Genomic DNA, 15,778 nt, shown 5'->3' on the forward strand with positions numbered 1-15,778 from the left:
ATTTCCTGCTCCCCACAGGAGGAAGTTATCTTATGGCATTTTTTCAAACCTTAATGAGTATGTTATTATCTTACATTCTGACTTTTAAGATTTCTTTCTCTTAGGTTTTATTACTTTTCAACTGGTAGCTTTCAGATGCCTAGCATAAGGATACATGTAAAGGGCTACATTACTTCCAGTGTTACTTACTATACTGAAAAAATAATTCACTCAGTCATTCAGTCCCTGCTGAGCCCCTACAATGATCCAGACACAATTCTATAATGCTGTGCTGTTCATGTGCTTTCAGAAATAGTGCAAGGCATCTACTCTAGCTGAATTTTGACACTCACTGTTTTTTAATTCCTTTTTTTTTTTTTAAGTAAAATAATCCTAAAAAATAATTTTGAAGGTCCTAAAAGACAAAAGGAAAAAAGAAACCCCAAAGACACAAGAAGGTTCAAGCTTCAAAACCTGCATTAGTCAGGCAGAGCAGCTGAAGACTTACTTTGGATCTGGTGGTCCATCCGATAGTGGTTTCATTGACAGTTTACACAATGACCTGAATACTAGAAAGGCATCCTTTTGTAAAATGTGGGAAAACTTAGCACCAGGTGAAGGTCCTGAAGAATTTCCAGATTCCTAAACGAGTGAACACACCGTGTAAATGAAGGCATTTACCAGTATAAAATCATATCGGTCTTCGATATACTTTACTCAATCAGTAGGGTGTGGGGTTCTACTGGAAGGAAAATCAGATGAGGAATGGGCCACATGGCTTTTCTTTACAGTGACATGCCACTCCTATCCCCAACAATAAATATCTCTTTTAAAATATTCCCCCAGCTACCAAACTCTTAAAGTTTACTTGGTATATACTATTACTAACAGAAACTATTAATAGCACATCACGCCTTGATAAGATACCTCATCCATGGCCTAAGCTACGCTTTCTACTACCTGTCTTTGGGTATTTTATGTTTTTGTCCTATTTTATATTTTGTCTACTCTGTGCAGATAAGACATAAGACAGTTGAGACTATCCAGGCAATGTTTAAAAGTTGTTAACTGATGAAGGCCAGCAAGGCCAAGAAGACTCACCCCTATGTACTGGGCAATGATTCAGGGTAGGACTCCCTTAACTAAAAAGATAAGGAAAAAATATACCAAATATAGGGGAGGAAGGATGAGGAGGACCTATCACTACTTCAGTATGGATTTCACTGTAGTCCTAAACAAAGACAATGTTCTCTAGCTAAAAGTTCTTTCTTCTCCTAGTATACTAGAATTATCCTATGAATATGTGATAAGAATTTTTTTTTAATGTAATTTCAATGGGAGGGGGATGTGAACACCTACAAGACTTACTTCCAAGTTGGAAATTTAGCTATCAATATTTTAAATGAATAAACTGCTCAATTAGAAAAAGTTTTTACTTCGTCAAACTGAAATCAGCCAGCACTATCAACTGGATATATTCACCACAAGGTGTTGGTAGCCTATCAATGTTTAAGATGAAGAGGACTTTTTCCTTTATTTCTACCTGAGTATCATTGGAAGAAACAGACAATCTGTCATCAGGTAAGGACGGTGTATAAGCAACAGAAATTGGTGTTCCTGGAATTCCGTTTGCTTGAATATTTTCACTGTCGCTACCATCCTCTATGGTTCCATTGTTGCCATCTGCACTTACATTTATGGTAGTCCTTTCTCCCATATCTGAAATGGCAAGGATAAAAAACATGCAAACATTTCTAATTGAAGTGTGCTGAAAAAGCATAGACTATTTAAAATGAAACAGTAGCAGAAAAGCAGTGTGAAGCAAGATGTATTGGCATCTGGAAAGGTTAGCATAAACGAGTAAGTATTCATTTGGAATACCTCCAAACATGATCTGTAAGTAGCTCTAGCAATGAAACACACTCAGCTGATGAAAGGCTAACCAGAATGTGCCAAAACAGAGGCTTACTTGTAGTCTACTGATATATTAGCATTTACTAAACTGAGTTCTAACGAATGCTAATGCCTTAAGATAATGAAAACAAAAATCTTTCAAACAAAATTCCATTTTCAAGTAAATTAATGAAATGATGGAAAACATGTATCTTTATTTTAGATTTTAATTCTCTAATACACATTGAGTTCTCTAATACACATTGAGTTCTCCAAAGGGATATACAATATGCAGTGTTTCCAAAATCCATTTTATTACGAGACTCCCCTTTTTTAGAACACCTATTAATACCTCTAATAACATACATTCTTTGAAACAATTATGAAAAAATGGCCCTGAATATACTGCAGTATGTCATTCTGAGTAATCATACTTGTAAGATAAACAGAAATAAATGACTTCCAGTAGAACAAACATAGACAATGAAATAATACCAAGTTTTAGAACTAATCTAGGTGTAATGTATGTTACCTTAAAAAAGGAACACGTCACAGCAGCATTATTTACATTAGCCAAGGCATGGAAACAATGTAAGCAATTCCCTGGGCCCAGTGGTTAGAACTTGACACTTTTACTGCCAAGGACCTGGGTTCAATGTCTGGTCAGGGAACTAAGATTCCACAAGCCCTGCAGTGCTGGCCAAGAAAAGGAACACACACACACACACACACACACTCTGCAATAATACTCAGCTTAAAAAAAAGAATGAAATAATGCCCTTTGATGCAACATAGGACCTAGAGATTATCATACTTAAATGAAGTCTTTAGAAAGAGAAAGAAAAATACCACATGACATCACTTATATGTGGGACCTAAAATACAACACAAATTAACTTATCTACAAAACAGAAAAGACCCACAGACATAGAGAACAGATTTATGGTTACAGGAGCAGGGGATATGGGGGAGGGATGTACTAGGAGTTGGGTTTAGAGGATGTAAACTATTAATGTTATATCAATATATAGAATGAATAAATAATAAGGTCCTACTGTATAGCCCAGCAACTATATTCAATATCTTGTAATAAATCATAATGGAAAAGAATATGAATAAAAAAAGGAACACACACATGTCTGTGGTCATAACTCAGTAGCTGTCTGGCAAAGAACCACTCCTTTCATGCTACCACGTAAAAGAAGTTACAGGCTAGTATAAGGGAAATACAATGACTAGAAGGAGCCCTTGTTTCACCCATGTCTTTACCATTTAACTGGATAAGTTACTTGTCATTTCATCTTCTTTTGCCTCAGTTTTTTAAGTAACAAAGATAACAATGTCTATAACATTGTCTGTCAGGAATCACCAACAAACACGCACAATACAAAAAGAACACAATTGGTTCTGAATTAGTGGTAGCTATTATTAATTTTGCTGATAATTGATAACATGTGTCGATTTTTTTTTTAACTGATTTGGGAAATGAAAGGAGTGTACTTGGTAATACGCTAATGTCTGCCACACTAAATACTATTATGGCTTTCTATATATATGTAGAGAATTATACATATATGTATATATATATAAGGAAAACCAGATGAGGAATTTATAAAGAACTCCCTGGAAGAAGGCACAAAAAATTTAATAATGATTATCAGAAACTGGTAATTGTTCCCCAAAGCACTTACTCCAAACCTTTTTTTCTGTTCCCAATTACAGCTCTTTACACTGCCCTTCCCTTAATAAACAGCTTCGACTTTCTACCTAGCCAAGCAGATAATTTAACACAGGCATCCTTACTCTTCCTCGCCCCACCTGAAAGTTCCTTAACATCAACAATCACCTTTTTCTTCCCTCTCATTTCAGGGGAAAAAACATTCCTTCACATTTGTAAGGTACACCATTCATTCAGCCTCAAAAACTCATCTCTTCTTGCCTAATTTAGTAGTATGTTTCTCCCCTGAATGTTTATTGTAATATTACATTTTCAGTTTGTGCACATAACTGGTTCTTCCCCAATACTCAACCAACACACTCAAGTCTTTACACTGTAAAAACATAATCTTCTTTCAACTCTTGCCACATACAAGCTACTGTTTTTCTTTTTTAATCAAATTTCTAAAGGAATTAATAATCACTGATAATACCTTCCTTCTTAGGAAATTTCTCGAAAGAACTGAAAACATTCTTTAATTGTCAGGCTTTGAAGCCAGACATCCTTGGATTGGAGTCTTCCCTTTACCACTTCTTACAGGTTACCAATCTCTCAGTGCTTCAATTTTCTCATGAGTTAAAAAGGGAATCATAATAGTACCTAAACATCTCCAAGTCTGGGGAGGATTAAATGAATAAACACAAGTAAAACACACAAAATCATTAACGATACAAGGAAAGCACTTAACAGTTAGATATTATTATTCTCTATGTTTTTCCTCTAATTCTCCCTCTAATTGTTCCCTAAACGTAAGTGCAGACTTCTGTTTACAGGGTGATGAGCTGAGCCCACTAATTTATCTTCTCCTTTCATAAATCTCACTGAAATTCCTAAGAAAAAATATAAATAGGAAAAATTGTCTTTAGTAGCACTGGAAAACTAAGGAAGATATAATCAGAGATCAAAATATTGAAAGAATTCCTAAAGGTTAAGAAGAGTTTCTGGGAATTCCTTGGTGGTCCAGTGGTTAGGACTCAGTGTTTTCACTGCTGGAGGCCTGGATTCAATCCCTGGTCAGGGAATTAAGATCCCACAAGCAGCATAACATGACCCCCTCCAAAAAAGAGATAGGTTCAGACAAACGGAAAAGCCAACGTCAAAAGCCTGCGACTGAACATGTACAAAGGACAGAGCTACCTGAGAGGTTGCTGAATTGCACCATATGGGTTCCAATAAACTCCGAAGCCTAGACAGAAAGGCCAAGGGCTATGGGGTAGGAGGGGAATGCCTGGGGAACCATGCCAGTGTCTACCAGAAGCTGTCCGCAGACGTTATCATGGAGAATGTATTAGAAGCCAGCCTGATAACTGAAGCGCAGATTTGCGTGGTAGGTCTCATAACCTAAGAAGGAGGTGCCAGGGGAGAGAGCAGTATCCCAGCTCACTCAGAGCGCTGCAATAAACAGGAAAACCAACCTGGTACAGCGGTGAGATCTCCTACAAGTTCTGGGTTTCCACTCCAACTATCTGTTTCTGCTTAACTAACACTAAATAAAGCCCTAACTGAAAGAAGGCAGCCTAAGATTTGCTGGCAAAGGATGGGAGAATGGGAACAAACCAACAAGTTGGAAGAACACCCCCCACTCCAAGTCTACAATTTATGCAATGTTCAAAGAGCATTTATCCTAAGCTTCACTTGGCTTCAGTTTGTGCTTATAGCACAGCCCAAAGACCACTACACCACACTCTGCTTAAGGGAGGCCTGTGCTGCTTATGGCTAGTTCTCAGCTGGGAAACAAGGTCTGCCTTTGGATCACAGTCAGCTCGCAAATTCTGGAGAGGAAAGCCTCGTGAGAACTGGAAACAGAGCACGCAAAATGACTGAGAAGGCTCTTTAAATACTGATCAAATCTACCCTTGCTAGTCTTTTTTTTTTTTTTTTTTTAGTGTTTTCAGGAACCTCCATACTGTTCTACATAGTGGCTTTTAAAAATTAACATTCCCACCAACAGTGTAGGAGGGTTCCTGGTCTTTCTAGTCTCCAGACAGACAGAAATGCAAAGTCTGTAGCTCAAAAGTAAGGACAAAGGTCAGCACTCTGAGCAAATGGTTTCCCGGTGAAACAGATTTTATAGCTGGAACAATTTTAATTAGTACTCCCAGATATATGTAAAAGAAGACTGTATCAAACAGGAACAAAGTGCTATGAGAAAAGAAGCTCAAGAAAAACAGGATTCTTTGAGACAAAAACAAAATTACTGAAATAAAAAAATATGAAAAGCAGCAGAATGGACGTTAATGAGTAAGTATCGGAAAGCCCCTTGTAACATTCTCTCTGAATACAGAATTGTAAGACAAAATGATGGAAATTAGAAAAGATTGTCAGAGCAATTCAACACTGGATAAGAATAAATAGGTCAATGTAACTATAGAAAACACCAATAGATACACTTAGGATAAATCTGGGATTTCAGATTAAGTAATCTGCTCAGAGAGTAACGCAATCACATCAAAAGGACATGAGAATTAGCCTGAAGGGATTCCTGATGGTAAAGAATTATAACACACTGAACAATAAAAGAATTTATGAGCTCATGGTATTTTTTTTAAAGGGAGATGCCCTTCTCCACAGAAAAATGTTAATTTACTAGAATTATGAAATCACTATACTGATTTTAAAGCCACTAAGTGAATGGATCTTCATATGATCTCAAAGTATCACTCTCAGATTACTTATTAATGATAAAGGGAAAAACGTTCACTTACAGTGAAGAGAGCTGGTGGTCACTATCTTTACCAAGTGATCAAACATACCAACAGGTGCTAACTTCATTATGTACCAATTTATATTATGTAATATACCAGTATTACCGATGTAGTATTTTGCCAAATATATTTACTCTAAATCAAAATAAGGAAACTATCAGATCAATTCAAAATGTGGAATAATCTACAAGACAAAATTATACTCTTAAAAATAAATGTTATGAAAGATGGGAACAAAGCCAAGAGGACTTGTTCTAAACTAACAAGACTGAAGAGAAAATCAAATGCAGCAAGTGTCCCTAGAATGTGTCCTGGACTAGGGAAAAAAAGGACAGAAGAAACACATTTGGGGACAAATGGGAACATTTTTAAATTTTATATTAGATATTCTTAAAAGAGTGTTATTTTTGCTAGGTGTGAAAATGGAACTGTGGTCATGTATGAGAATGCCCCTATTCTTAGAAGATATATGCTGAGTTATTTAGGGTGAAAGTGTCATGCTATATACAGGCAATTTTCAAATGGTTCAGCAAAGACACACATACACAGAGGTAAAACTGTAACAATATTATTAATTAGTGCCCTAGAAAAGCACATACAGCTTTCACTGTTCTTTGAACTATTCTCTAAGTTTGAAAGCTTTCTAAATAAAAAAAGCAAAACAATGGAAAAAATTTTCACTTCACAGTCTATACTCACATGTATTAGAAACTGGCAAGTTTTTTTGGTAAACAGCCAGAAAATAAACATTTAGGCTTTGCGGGCCATGTGATCTTTGTTGCCACTACTCAAATTTACTTTTGTAGTGCAAAGGCAGCCACTATAGGCAATATATAAACGAGCATGACTGTATTCCAATGCCACTTTATTTACAAAAATAGGTGATGGGTCAAATTTGGTTCTCACATCAGTCTTCCAACTCCTAATATACATGATGAGATTTTAAAATAATGCATGGGTACCTAATGCTCTTTCTTTCATCTTTAATAAGTTCACAGTTTTTTGGGGAAAAATTCATACTCCTTAAGATCATGCTGTCTTCTTTAGCCTCTACACCTTTCTGTTTGGTAATCTACTTCAAGTACTAATTTTCACAGAATGACTCCCACCTATGACACCCGCTTGATATCTCTTAGGCCAGAGTTCTAAGAGATATCAATGCAGGTGTTATATTTCCATTATATATTTCATGAACATTTTCACATGAATGGCATGCCTGAAGGTCAAGTTCAGTGTCAAAATAAAAATTAGTCCCTTTTTTCCCATGCCAACCTCTACTTCAACAATTCTATCAATAATTCTACCACCTATTTAACCATTTAGGCTCAAAACTCGGTGACTGCCCAGGCAGGAAGAGCTAATATAGCAGGCCTGAGTGAGACTGCCTATACTCAGAAAGCCCTGCTTGTAAGGTTGACCCATGGCTAGAACCTCAGTACTTGTACTTCAGAAGGGTTTCTACCATCCCCAGAACTACTGAAGTGGCTCACTGTGCCCCAAATGTTTGTGCAAATAATGTGGTTTATGTTGCAACACCAGTGTTCTCTCTGGGAATCTGGAATCTAGGAATATGCAGCTCGAGGGTGCTGACAGGACCAGGCCCCAGTAAAAACTCTGGGCACTCAAGTCTCTAAGGACCTACCCTGATAGACAACACTTCTCAGTTCGGTGTCGGAGGAATTAAGTTTCTCAGGCAGCTTCACTGGGAGAGGACTCCTGGAAACGGGCACCCGACTTCCTCAGACTTTGCTCTGCACACCTTATCCCTTTGATGATTTTGCCTTGTACCTTAATATGTAATAAATCATAGTGCTGAACATAACTGTATGATGAGCGTCATGTGTCCTGCTGGTGAATCACCATATCCTCAGGTAATCCTGGGAACTCCTGACACCTAACTTTCTCTTTCACCTAGATGTCAATCATCTGCAAGCTCTTCTTGATTCAACATCTATTATCTCACTTCTCATTCAGTTTTTCCTCTCCATTTCCATTGTTACTGTCCTATTTAATTTTAGATTACTACACAGATCTTTTATAACTTTCTATTTCTCCACTTAGCTTCTTAGAATGTTATTCTGATAAGTTCATTTCTTAGTTCTAAAATCTTCAGCGGTAATTTATTTTGCCCTAGGACAAAGTCCATAATCCTAAGCCTGGAGTGTATAACCAACCATTGGTTGGCTCCTAACTATTTCAAACTTATTTTCTACCACATGACACAACATCCTCTCCACTTTACCCAAACCAGTGCCTGCTGATTCCCAAGTCATTCTCTCCAGACTTTAGCCAACAGTGAACAACTGTCACCACGACTCCCCACACCAGCATGAACACTGTCCAACCATCAAACACCACTCCCTACACCTGCATGAATCCAGAGAGTCTAAGTTCCAGTGTCACCTCCTATATGAAGCCTTCCTGCATAATTTTACCTAAATATGACCATTCCTTTTTTCTGAATTTTAATAGAATTTTAGCTGTTTCTTTCTAATGGCACTTATCTTACATTCCTACACTCGAGAACCCCTTTCCTCTAGAGCATGGTCTATTTCAGATAAACTTTTCCATCTCCCTACAGAGCCATGCCACCACCAACGCACGCTTCCACCAGAGAACTCCTGGACACTCATGGGCAAGTCTGAGTCAGTCTCTTGTGGGGTCACTGCTCCTTTCTCCTGGGTCCTGGTGTGCACAAGGTTCTGTGTGTGCCCTCCCAGAGTCTGTTTCCCCAGTCCTGTCTCAGTTCTGGTGGCTCTATGGTGGGGTAATGACGACCTCCTCCAAGAGGGCTTATGAATGGACTAGAATGCAAAAGTAGGCAGTCAAGAAATATCTGGAGTAACAGGCAAAATTTGGCCTTGAAATACAGAATGAAGCAGAGCAAAGGCTTAACAGAGTTTTGCCAAGAGAACACACTGGTCATAGCAAACAACCTCTTCCAAAAACACAGAAGACTCTACACATGGACATCACCAGATGGTCAATATCGAGTCAGATTGATTATATTCTTTGCAGCCAAAGATGGGGAACCTCTATACAGCCAGCAAAAACATGACCAGGAGCTGACTGTGGCTCAGACCATGAACTCCTTATTGCCAAATTCAGACTGAAATTGAAGAAATTAGGGAAAAACCACCAGACCATTCAGGTATGACCTAAATCAAATCCCTTACGACTATACAGTGGAAGTGACAAATAGATTCAAGGGATGAGATCTGATGGACAGAGTGCCTGAGAACTATGGACGGAGGTTCATGACATTGTACAGGAGGCAGTGATCAAGACCACCCCCAAGCAAAAGAAAGTCAAAATGGTTGTCTGAGGAGGCCTTACAGAGAGCTATGAAGAGAAAAGAAAGGCAAAGGAGAAAAGGAAAGATATACCGATTTGAATGCAGAGTTCCAAAGAACAGCAAGAAGAGATGAGAAAGCCTTCCTCAATGATCAATGCAAGGAAATAGAGGAAAACAATAGAATGGGAAAGACTAGAGGTCTCTTCAAAAAATTAGAGATACCAAGGGAACTTTTCAGGCAAAGAAGGGGACAATAAAGGACAAAATGGTACGGACTTAACAGAAGCAGAAGATGTTAAGAAGAGGTGGCAAGAATACACAGATGAACTGTACAAAAAAGATCTTCATGTCTTACATTTAGATCTTTAATCCATTTTGAGTTTATTTTTGTGTATGGTGTTAAAAAGTGTTCTAGTTTCATTCTTTTACAAGTGGTTGACCAGTCTTCCCAGCACCACTTGTTAAAGAGGTTGTCTTTTTTCCATTGTATATCCTTGCCTCCTTTGATAGAGGAGAACATAGGCAAAACACTCTCCGACATGAATCACAGCAAGATCCTCTATGACCCACCTCCCAGAATATTGGAAATGAAAGCAAAAATAAACAAATGGGACCTAATGAAACTTAAAAGCTTTTGCACTACAAAGGAAACTATAAGCAAGGTGAAAAGACAGCCCTCAGATTGGGAGAAAATAATAGCAAATGAAGCAACAGACAAAGGATTAATCTCAAAATATACAAGCAACTCCTGCAGCTCAATTCCAGAAAAATAAATGACCCAATCAAAAAATGGGCCAAAGAACTAAACAGACATTTCTCCAAAGAAGACATACAGATGGCTAACAAACACATGAAAAGATGCTCAACATCACTCATTATTAGAGAAATGCAAATCAAAACCACAATGAGGTACCATTACACGCCAGTCAGGATGGCTGCTATCCAAAAGTCTACAAGCAATAAATGCTGGAGAGGGTGTGGAGAAAAGGGAACCCTCTTACACTGTTGGTGGGAATGCAAGCTAGTACAGCCACTATGGAGAACAGTGTGGAGATTTCTTAAAAACTGGAAATAGAACTGCCATATGACCCAGCAATCCCACTTCTGGGCATACACACCAAGGAAACCAGAATTGAAAGAGACACATGCACCCCAATGTTCATCGCAGCACTGTTTATAATAGCCAGGACATGGAAGCAACCTAGATGCCCATCAGCAGATGAATGGATAAGGAAGCTGTGGTACATATACACCATGGAATATTACTCAGCCATTAAAAAGAATTCATTTGAACCAGTCCTAATGAGATGGATGAAACTGGAGCCCATTATACAGAGTGAAGTAAGCCAGAAAGATAAAGACCATTACAGTATACTAACACATATATATGGAATTTAGAAAGATGGTAATGATAACCCTATATGCAAAACAGAAAAAGAGACAGAGATGTACAGAACAGACTTTTGGACTCTGTGGGAGAAGGCGAGGGTGGGATGTTTCGAGAGAACAGCATTGAAACATGTATATTATCTAGGGTGAAACAGATCACCAGCCCAGGTTGGATGCATGAGACAAGTGCTCGGGCCTGGTGCACTGGGAAGATCCAGAGGGATCGGGTAGAGAGGGAGGTGGGAGGGGGGATCAGGATGGGGAATACGTGTAAATCCATGGCTAATTCATGTCAATGTATGACAAAAACCACTACGATATTGTAAAGTAATTAGCCTCCAACTAATTAAAAAAAAAAAAAAAAGATCTTCATGACCCAGATAATCACAATGGTATAATCACTCACCTAGAGCTAGACATCCTGGAATGTGAAGTCAAATGGGCCTGAGGAAGCATTACTACGAACAAAGCTAGTGGAGGAGATGGAATTCCAGTTAAGCTATTTCAAATCCTGAAAGATGCTGCTGTGAAAATGCTGCACTAAATATGCCAGCAAATTTGGAAAACTCAGCAGTGGCCACAGGACTGGAAAAGGTCAGTTTTCATTCCAATCCTAAAGAAAGGCAATGCCAAAGACTGCCCAAACTACTGCACAGTTGCACTCATCTCACACACTAGTAAAGTAATGCTCAAAATTCTCCAAGCCAGGCTTCAACAGTACATGAACCGTGAACTTCCAGATGTTCAAGCTGAATTTAGAAAAAGCAGAGGAACCAGAGATCAAATTGCCAGCCTCTGTTGGATCATTGAAAAAGCAATAGAGTTCAAGAAAAACATCTGCTTTATTGACTGTGCCAAAGCCTTTGACTGTGTGGATCACAGTAAACTGTGGAAAATTCTGAAAGAGATGGGAATACCACACCATCTGACCTGCCTCCTGAGAAATCTGTATGCAGGTCAGGAAGCAACAGTTAGAACTGCAGTGGAACAACAGACTGGTTCCAAATATGGAAAGGAGTATGTTAAGGCTGTATATTGTCACCCTGCTTATTTAACTTATATGCAGAGTACATCATGAGAAACGCTGGGCTGGATGAAGCACAAGCTGGAATCAAGATTTCCGGGGGAAATATCAACAACCTCAGATATGCAGATGACACCACCCTTACAGTAGAAAGCGAAGAGGAACTAAAGAGCCTCTTGATGAAAGGGAAAGAGGAGAGTGAAAAAGTTGGCTTAAAATTCAACATTCAGAAAACTAAGATCATGACATCTGGTCCCATCACTTCATGGCAAATAGATGGGGAAACAACGGAAACAGGGATAGACTTTATTTTTCGGGGCTCCAAAATCACTGCAGATGATGACTGCAGCCATGAAATTAAAAGACACTTGCTCCTTGGGAAAAAAGTTATGACCAACATAGACAGCATGTGAAAAAGCAGAGACATTACTTTGCCAACAAAGGTTTTGTCTAGTCAAGGCTATGGTTTTTCCAGTAGTCATGTATGGATGTGCAAGTTGGACTGTAAAGCAAGCGGAGTGCCAAAGAATTGATACTTTTGAACTGTGGTGTTGGAGAAGACTCTTGAGATTCCCATGGACTGCGCAACCAGTCCATCCTAAATAATCGGTCCTGAATATTCATTGGAAGGACTGATGCTGAAGCTGAAACTCCAACACTTTGTCCACCTGATGCGAAGAACTGACTCATTTGAAAAGACCCTGATGTTGGGGAAGACTGAAGGTAGGAAAAGTGGACGAAAGAGGATGAGATGGTTGGATGGCATCACCGACTCAATGGACGTGAGTTTGGGTAAGCTCTGGGAGTGGGTGATGGACAGGGAGGCCTGGCGTGCTGCAGTCCATGGGGTCGCAAAGAGTCAGACTCAACTGAATGACTGAACTGAACAGAACCATGAAATTGTATGTGCTGCTTAAGTATTTGTTGAATGAAAAGATGTATGAAAAATTAAGATGCAATCAGATGAATACATGCTTCAAGTGTTCAAACTAAAGAAGGAAATATATTCTTAGAAATGATGTTATAAATTGAAATCAGGTATGGTTGAAATAGTACTACTACTGTCATTCAAGAGCCATACTGTACATTTAATTGTATTTCTAGAGCGTTTGTAGCAAGGTACTATACTTAGTCCTATGCAAGATACAAGAATTAAATAAGCTTCAATGGATTGGTCTTGAATCTAATGCTATCTATAAATCTACAATATTGTTTACCAAAAAAGTGAGTGAAATTACTAACTTTAAAAATTTTTATAATACAATCCACATGGTAGGACGTGACCCTCTACCCTATATTATGACTTAGTCATAATAATAAAGATACAAGAAATCACAATTTTTTCAAAGATATAAAATACTAAAAACCAAATAAATTTTAACATTTTCTAATTTGTAAAGCTTAGCATATTTAGGAGGATGAAGAATATACCCTGCCTGTATCCCACTAAACAAACAAAAATAATAATAATAAAATGGTATCAACTTTTTTAATGCAGTGGAAATAGTGGATTTTTACTTTTTAAAAAAGTATCACTGAAACTGGAGAAAAAGGAACTACTCCTTTATAAGCAAAGATATTTAAAATTTTTTTCTACATAAAATTTTAGCCTTTTTTGTTCCACACATTATAAAAACTGTCTCCACTGTTAGATAAAATAACATAAGACAGACTAAATTAATTTCAAGTCAGATACACTACCTCCAACAACGATGTTCACCATTTCTTCTACAATGCTCTGTACAATGTCTTGTGGCTTTTCCTCACAGTCATGGTTTTCTCCATCATATAATATATCATTTTTAGACAATGCTTTAAAGGAGAAAAAATTTAAGAAAATATTATTTTAGCTTTTTGGAAATTTTTACTAAACATTTATAATGAAAAGAAACCTAAGAAATTAAGAATAAAAGAAAAAAAATCAAATAGATATACGAAACTAGATGCAATTATTCTTTAAATCTTCAAAATTTTTAACCAAACCGTATTTTTAAATGTTTTATAATTTCAAGTCAACTTCAAAAATGATTCATTTGACAAGCTATTAATATTAAATAATTATTCAACTTCAAGTTTTCTAGAAGATTAATCCTTCAGATTAATCCTTTAAATTACATTAATCCTTTAAGAATCAAAAAATTTTAAAGTATTCTGAAGGAAACATTTCTAACATGTCCCACACGCTAATCAAAATATATTAAATGTAATTAAACCTTGTTTTGATTAATGACACCCACCAATAACAACCAGCTCACTACTGTGCTCTAATGTAATGAGGTCACTGAAGAACCAGAGACAGGGGTATCTGGGCCCTTCCTTACTACTTCTTCCCCAGCAGACTCCACATATCCAATGTATTAATAAAACTAAATTTAATAAGTAAAAAAGAATTCATCCCTCAATTTAACACTAATTGAAAACAGATATAACTGCCAATCAGGAATTCTGAACACATAAGAGACTAATAAAACTTGATATAGCTGGTGAGCCTGTACAGACTATTGCAGATAAAAATAGGATTTCCACTGAGTTTTCTGAAATGCTGAAAGTATCTCCAGAAGGCTCAAGCAGCACTTTATGGTGCTTTGGGAACTGGGACCCTGTTCTGGGAGCCACTGCCCTACACCAAATGGCCTCAGACCGCATGTGAGCCGACAGTGCTATAGTCTACACACCCCGATCTCCACTCACCCTACGGAAAAGAACCACTATTATAACTCTGGCTTCCAGAAGTCCATTCTTCCTACTGTTCACTGCTCCTAATCTACTGTTTGCTGCATTCTGCAAAATGCTGAATGTCACAGAAAAAATCTGATAAATAAGCATGTCAAGGCAGTAACTTTACAAAAAATTCAATACAATAGCATTCAGATTCTTCTGTGGAGTAAAAACATAAATGTCTTGAGAGATAATCTTTCCATCACTCTTAAGGTGTGTGTTTCTGCACTCTACTTGGCTAAAATTACCAAGAATCTAAAAAGTAATAGCTTCAATGTAACTAAATATGGTCACTAAATTTTGCACAAAATGATTAGTGAATCAAAAGTCAATTTTCTTTTAAGTCATTTGACAGAAATAGATTAAAGTAACAGTGAAAAATACTTATTACACATGGAAAACCATTACAGAAGCTAACTGTTATGGCTGAAGTCACATAGCCAGGAAGTGTCAGAGATGTGATTCAAAGCAGATGACCCCACTCCAGAGCATGTACTCTGAACCAATGGCTCACAGGCAAAATTTTCATTTATACAGCTATTGGGAGAAAAACACCTTTAAAGCCAAAGTAATCACAATATGATGCAGGAATTATGTTGTATTTGTAGCTTTGTATCCTGAAATCACCTACTGTGGTGTCTACTACACAGCAGGTGTTTCTATTCCTTGGGTCTCAGCCTATGCTGTTTTTTCTGTTAGAAAACTTCCTAAATTTTCTAGCCAGTCAACTCCTACCTTTACCCGAATAAGGTCCAGCTAAAACATCACTTTTTCTACAAAAGCACCTCCTAACTTTCCTCAACAGAATTATCTCATGCATGCCACTTGCAGGGTATTTATCACATTATAATTCATTAATACATGCCTGACCTTCCAGGCAGATGATGGACACCCTAAGAGCAATGGCTACACCTTTATCAGCTTTTTAACCCCCAATTCCTAGCACAGTGCCTGGGACATAGTATTTGAAATCAATGTTTGCTAAATGCATGGATGAAGAAATGGAGGAATAAATAAAGTTGCAGCTTTCTTATGGATTAGCTCTTTGAATCAGTCCC

General features: G+C 37.6%; 1 protein-coding gene across 1 annotated transcript in view; it reads right to left on the minus strand.

Annotated features, from left to right (window-relative positions):
- The window catches only part of ARFGEF1 (ADP ribosylation factor guanine nucleotide exchange factor 1), a 127,817-nt gene that overhangs the window by 57,289 nt on the left and 54,750 nt on the right, over nucleotides 1–15,778 (minus strand). The window contains exons 7-9 of the mRNA XM_043879457.1: nucleotides 13,704–13,814; nucleotides 1,523–1,698; nucleotides 488–621 (exon numbers count right to left, since the gene is read on the minus strand). Coding sequence (XP_043735392.1) covers nucleotides 488–621; nucleotides 1,523–1,698; nucleotides 13,704–13,814 — 421 coding nt within the window. The remainder of the gene's footprint in view (nucleotides 1–487; nucleotides 622–1,522; nucleotides 1,699–13,703; nucleotides 13,815–15,778) is intronic.

The sequence above is a fragment of the Cervus elaphus genome, chromosome 21 (assembly GCF_910594005.1).
Source record: "Cervus elaphus chromosome 21, mCerEla1.1, whole genome shotgun sequence".
Lineage (NCBI taxonomy): Eukaryota > Metazoa > Chordata > Mammalia > Artiodactyla > Cervidae > Cervus > Cervus elaphus.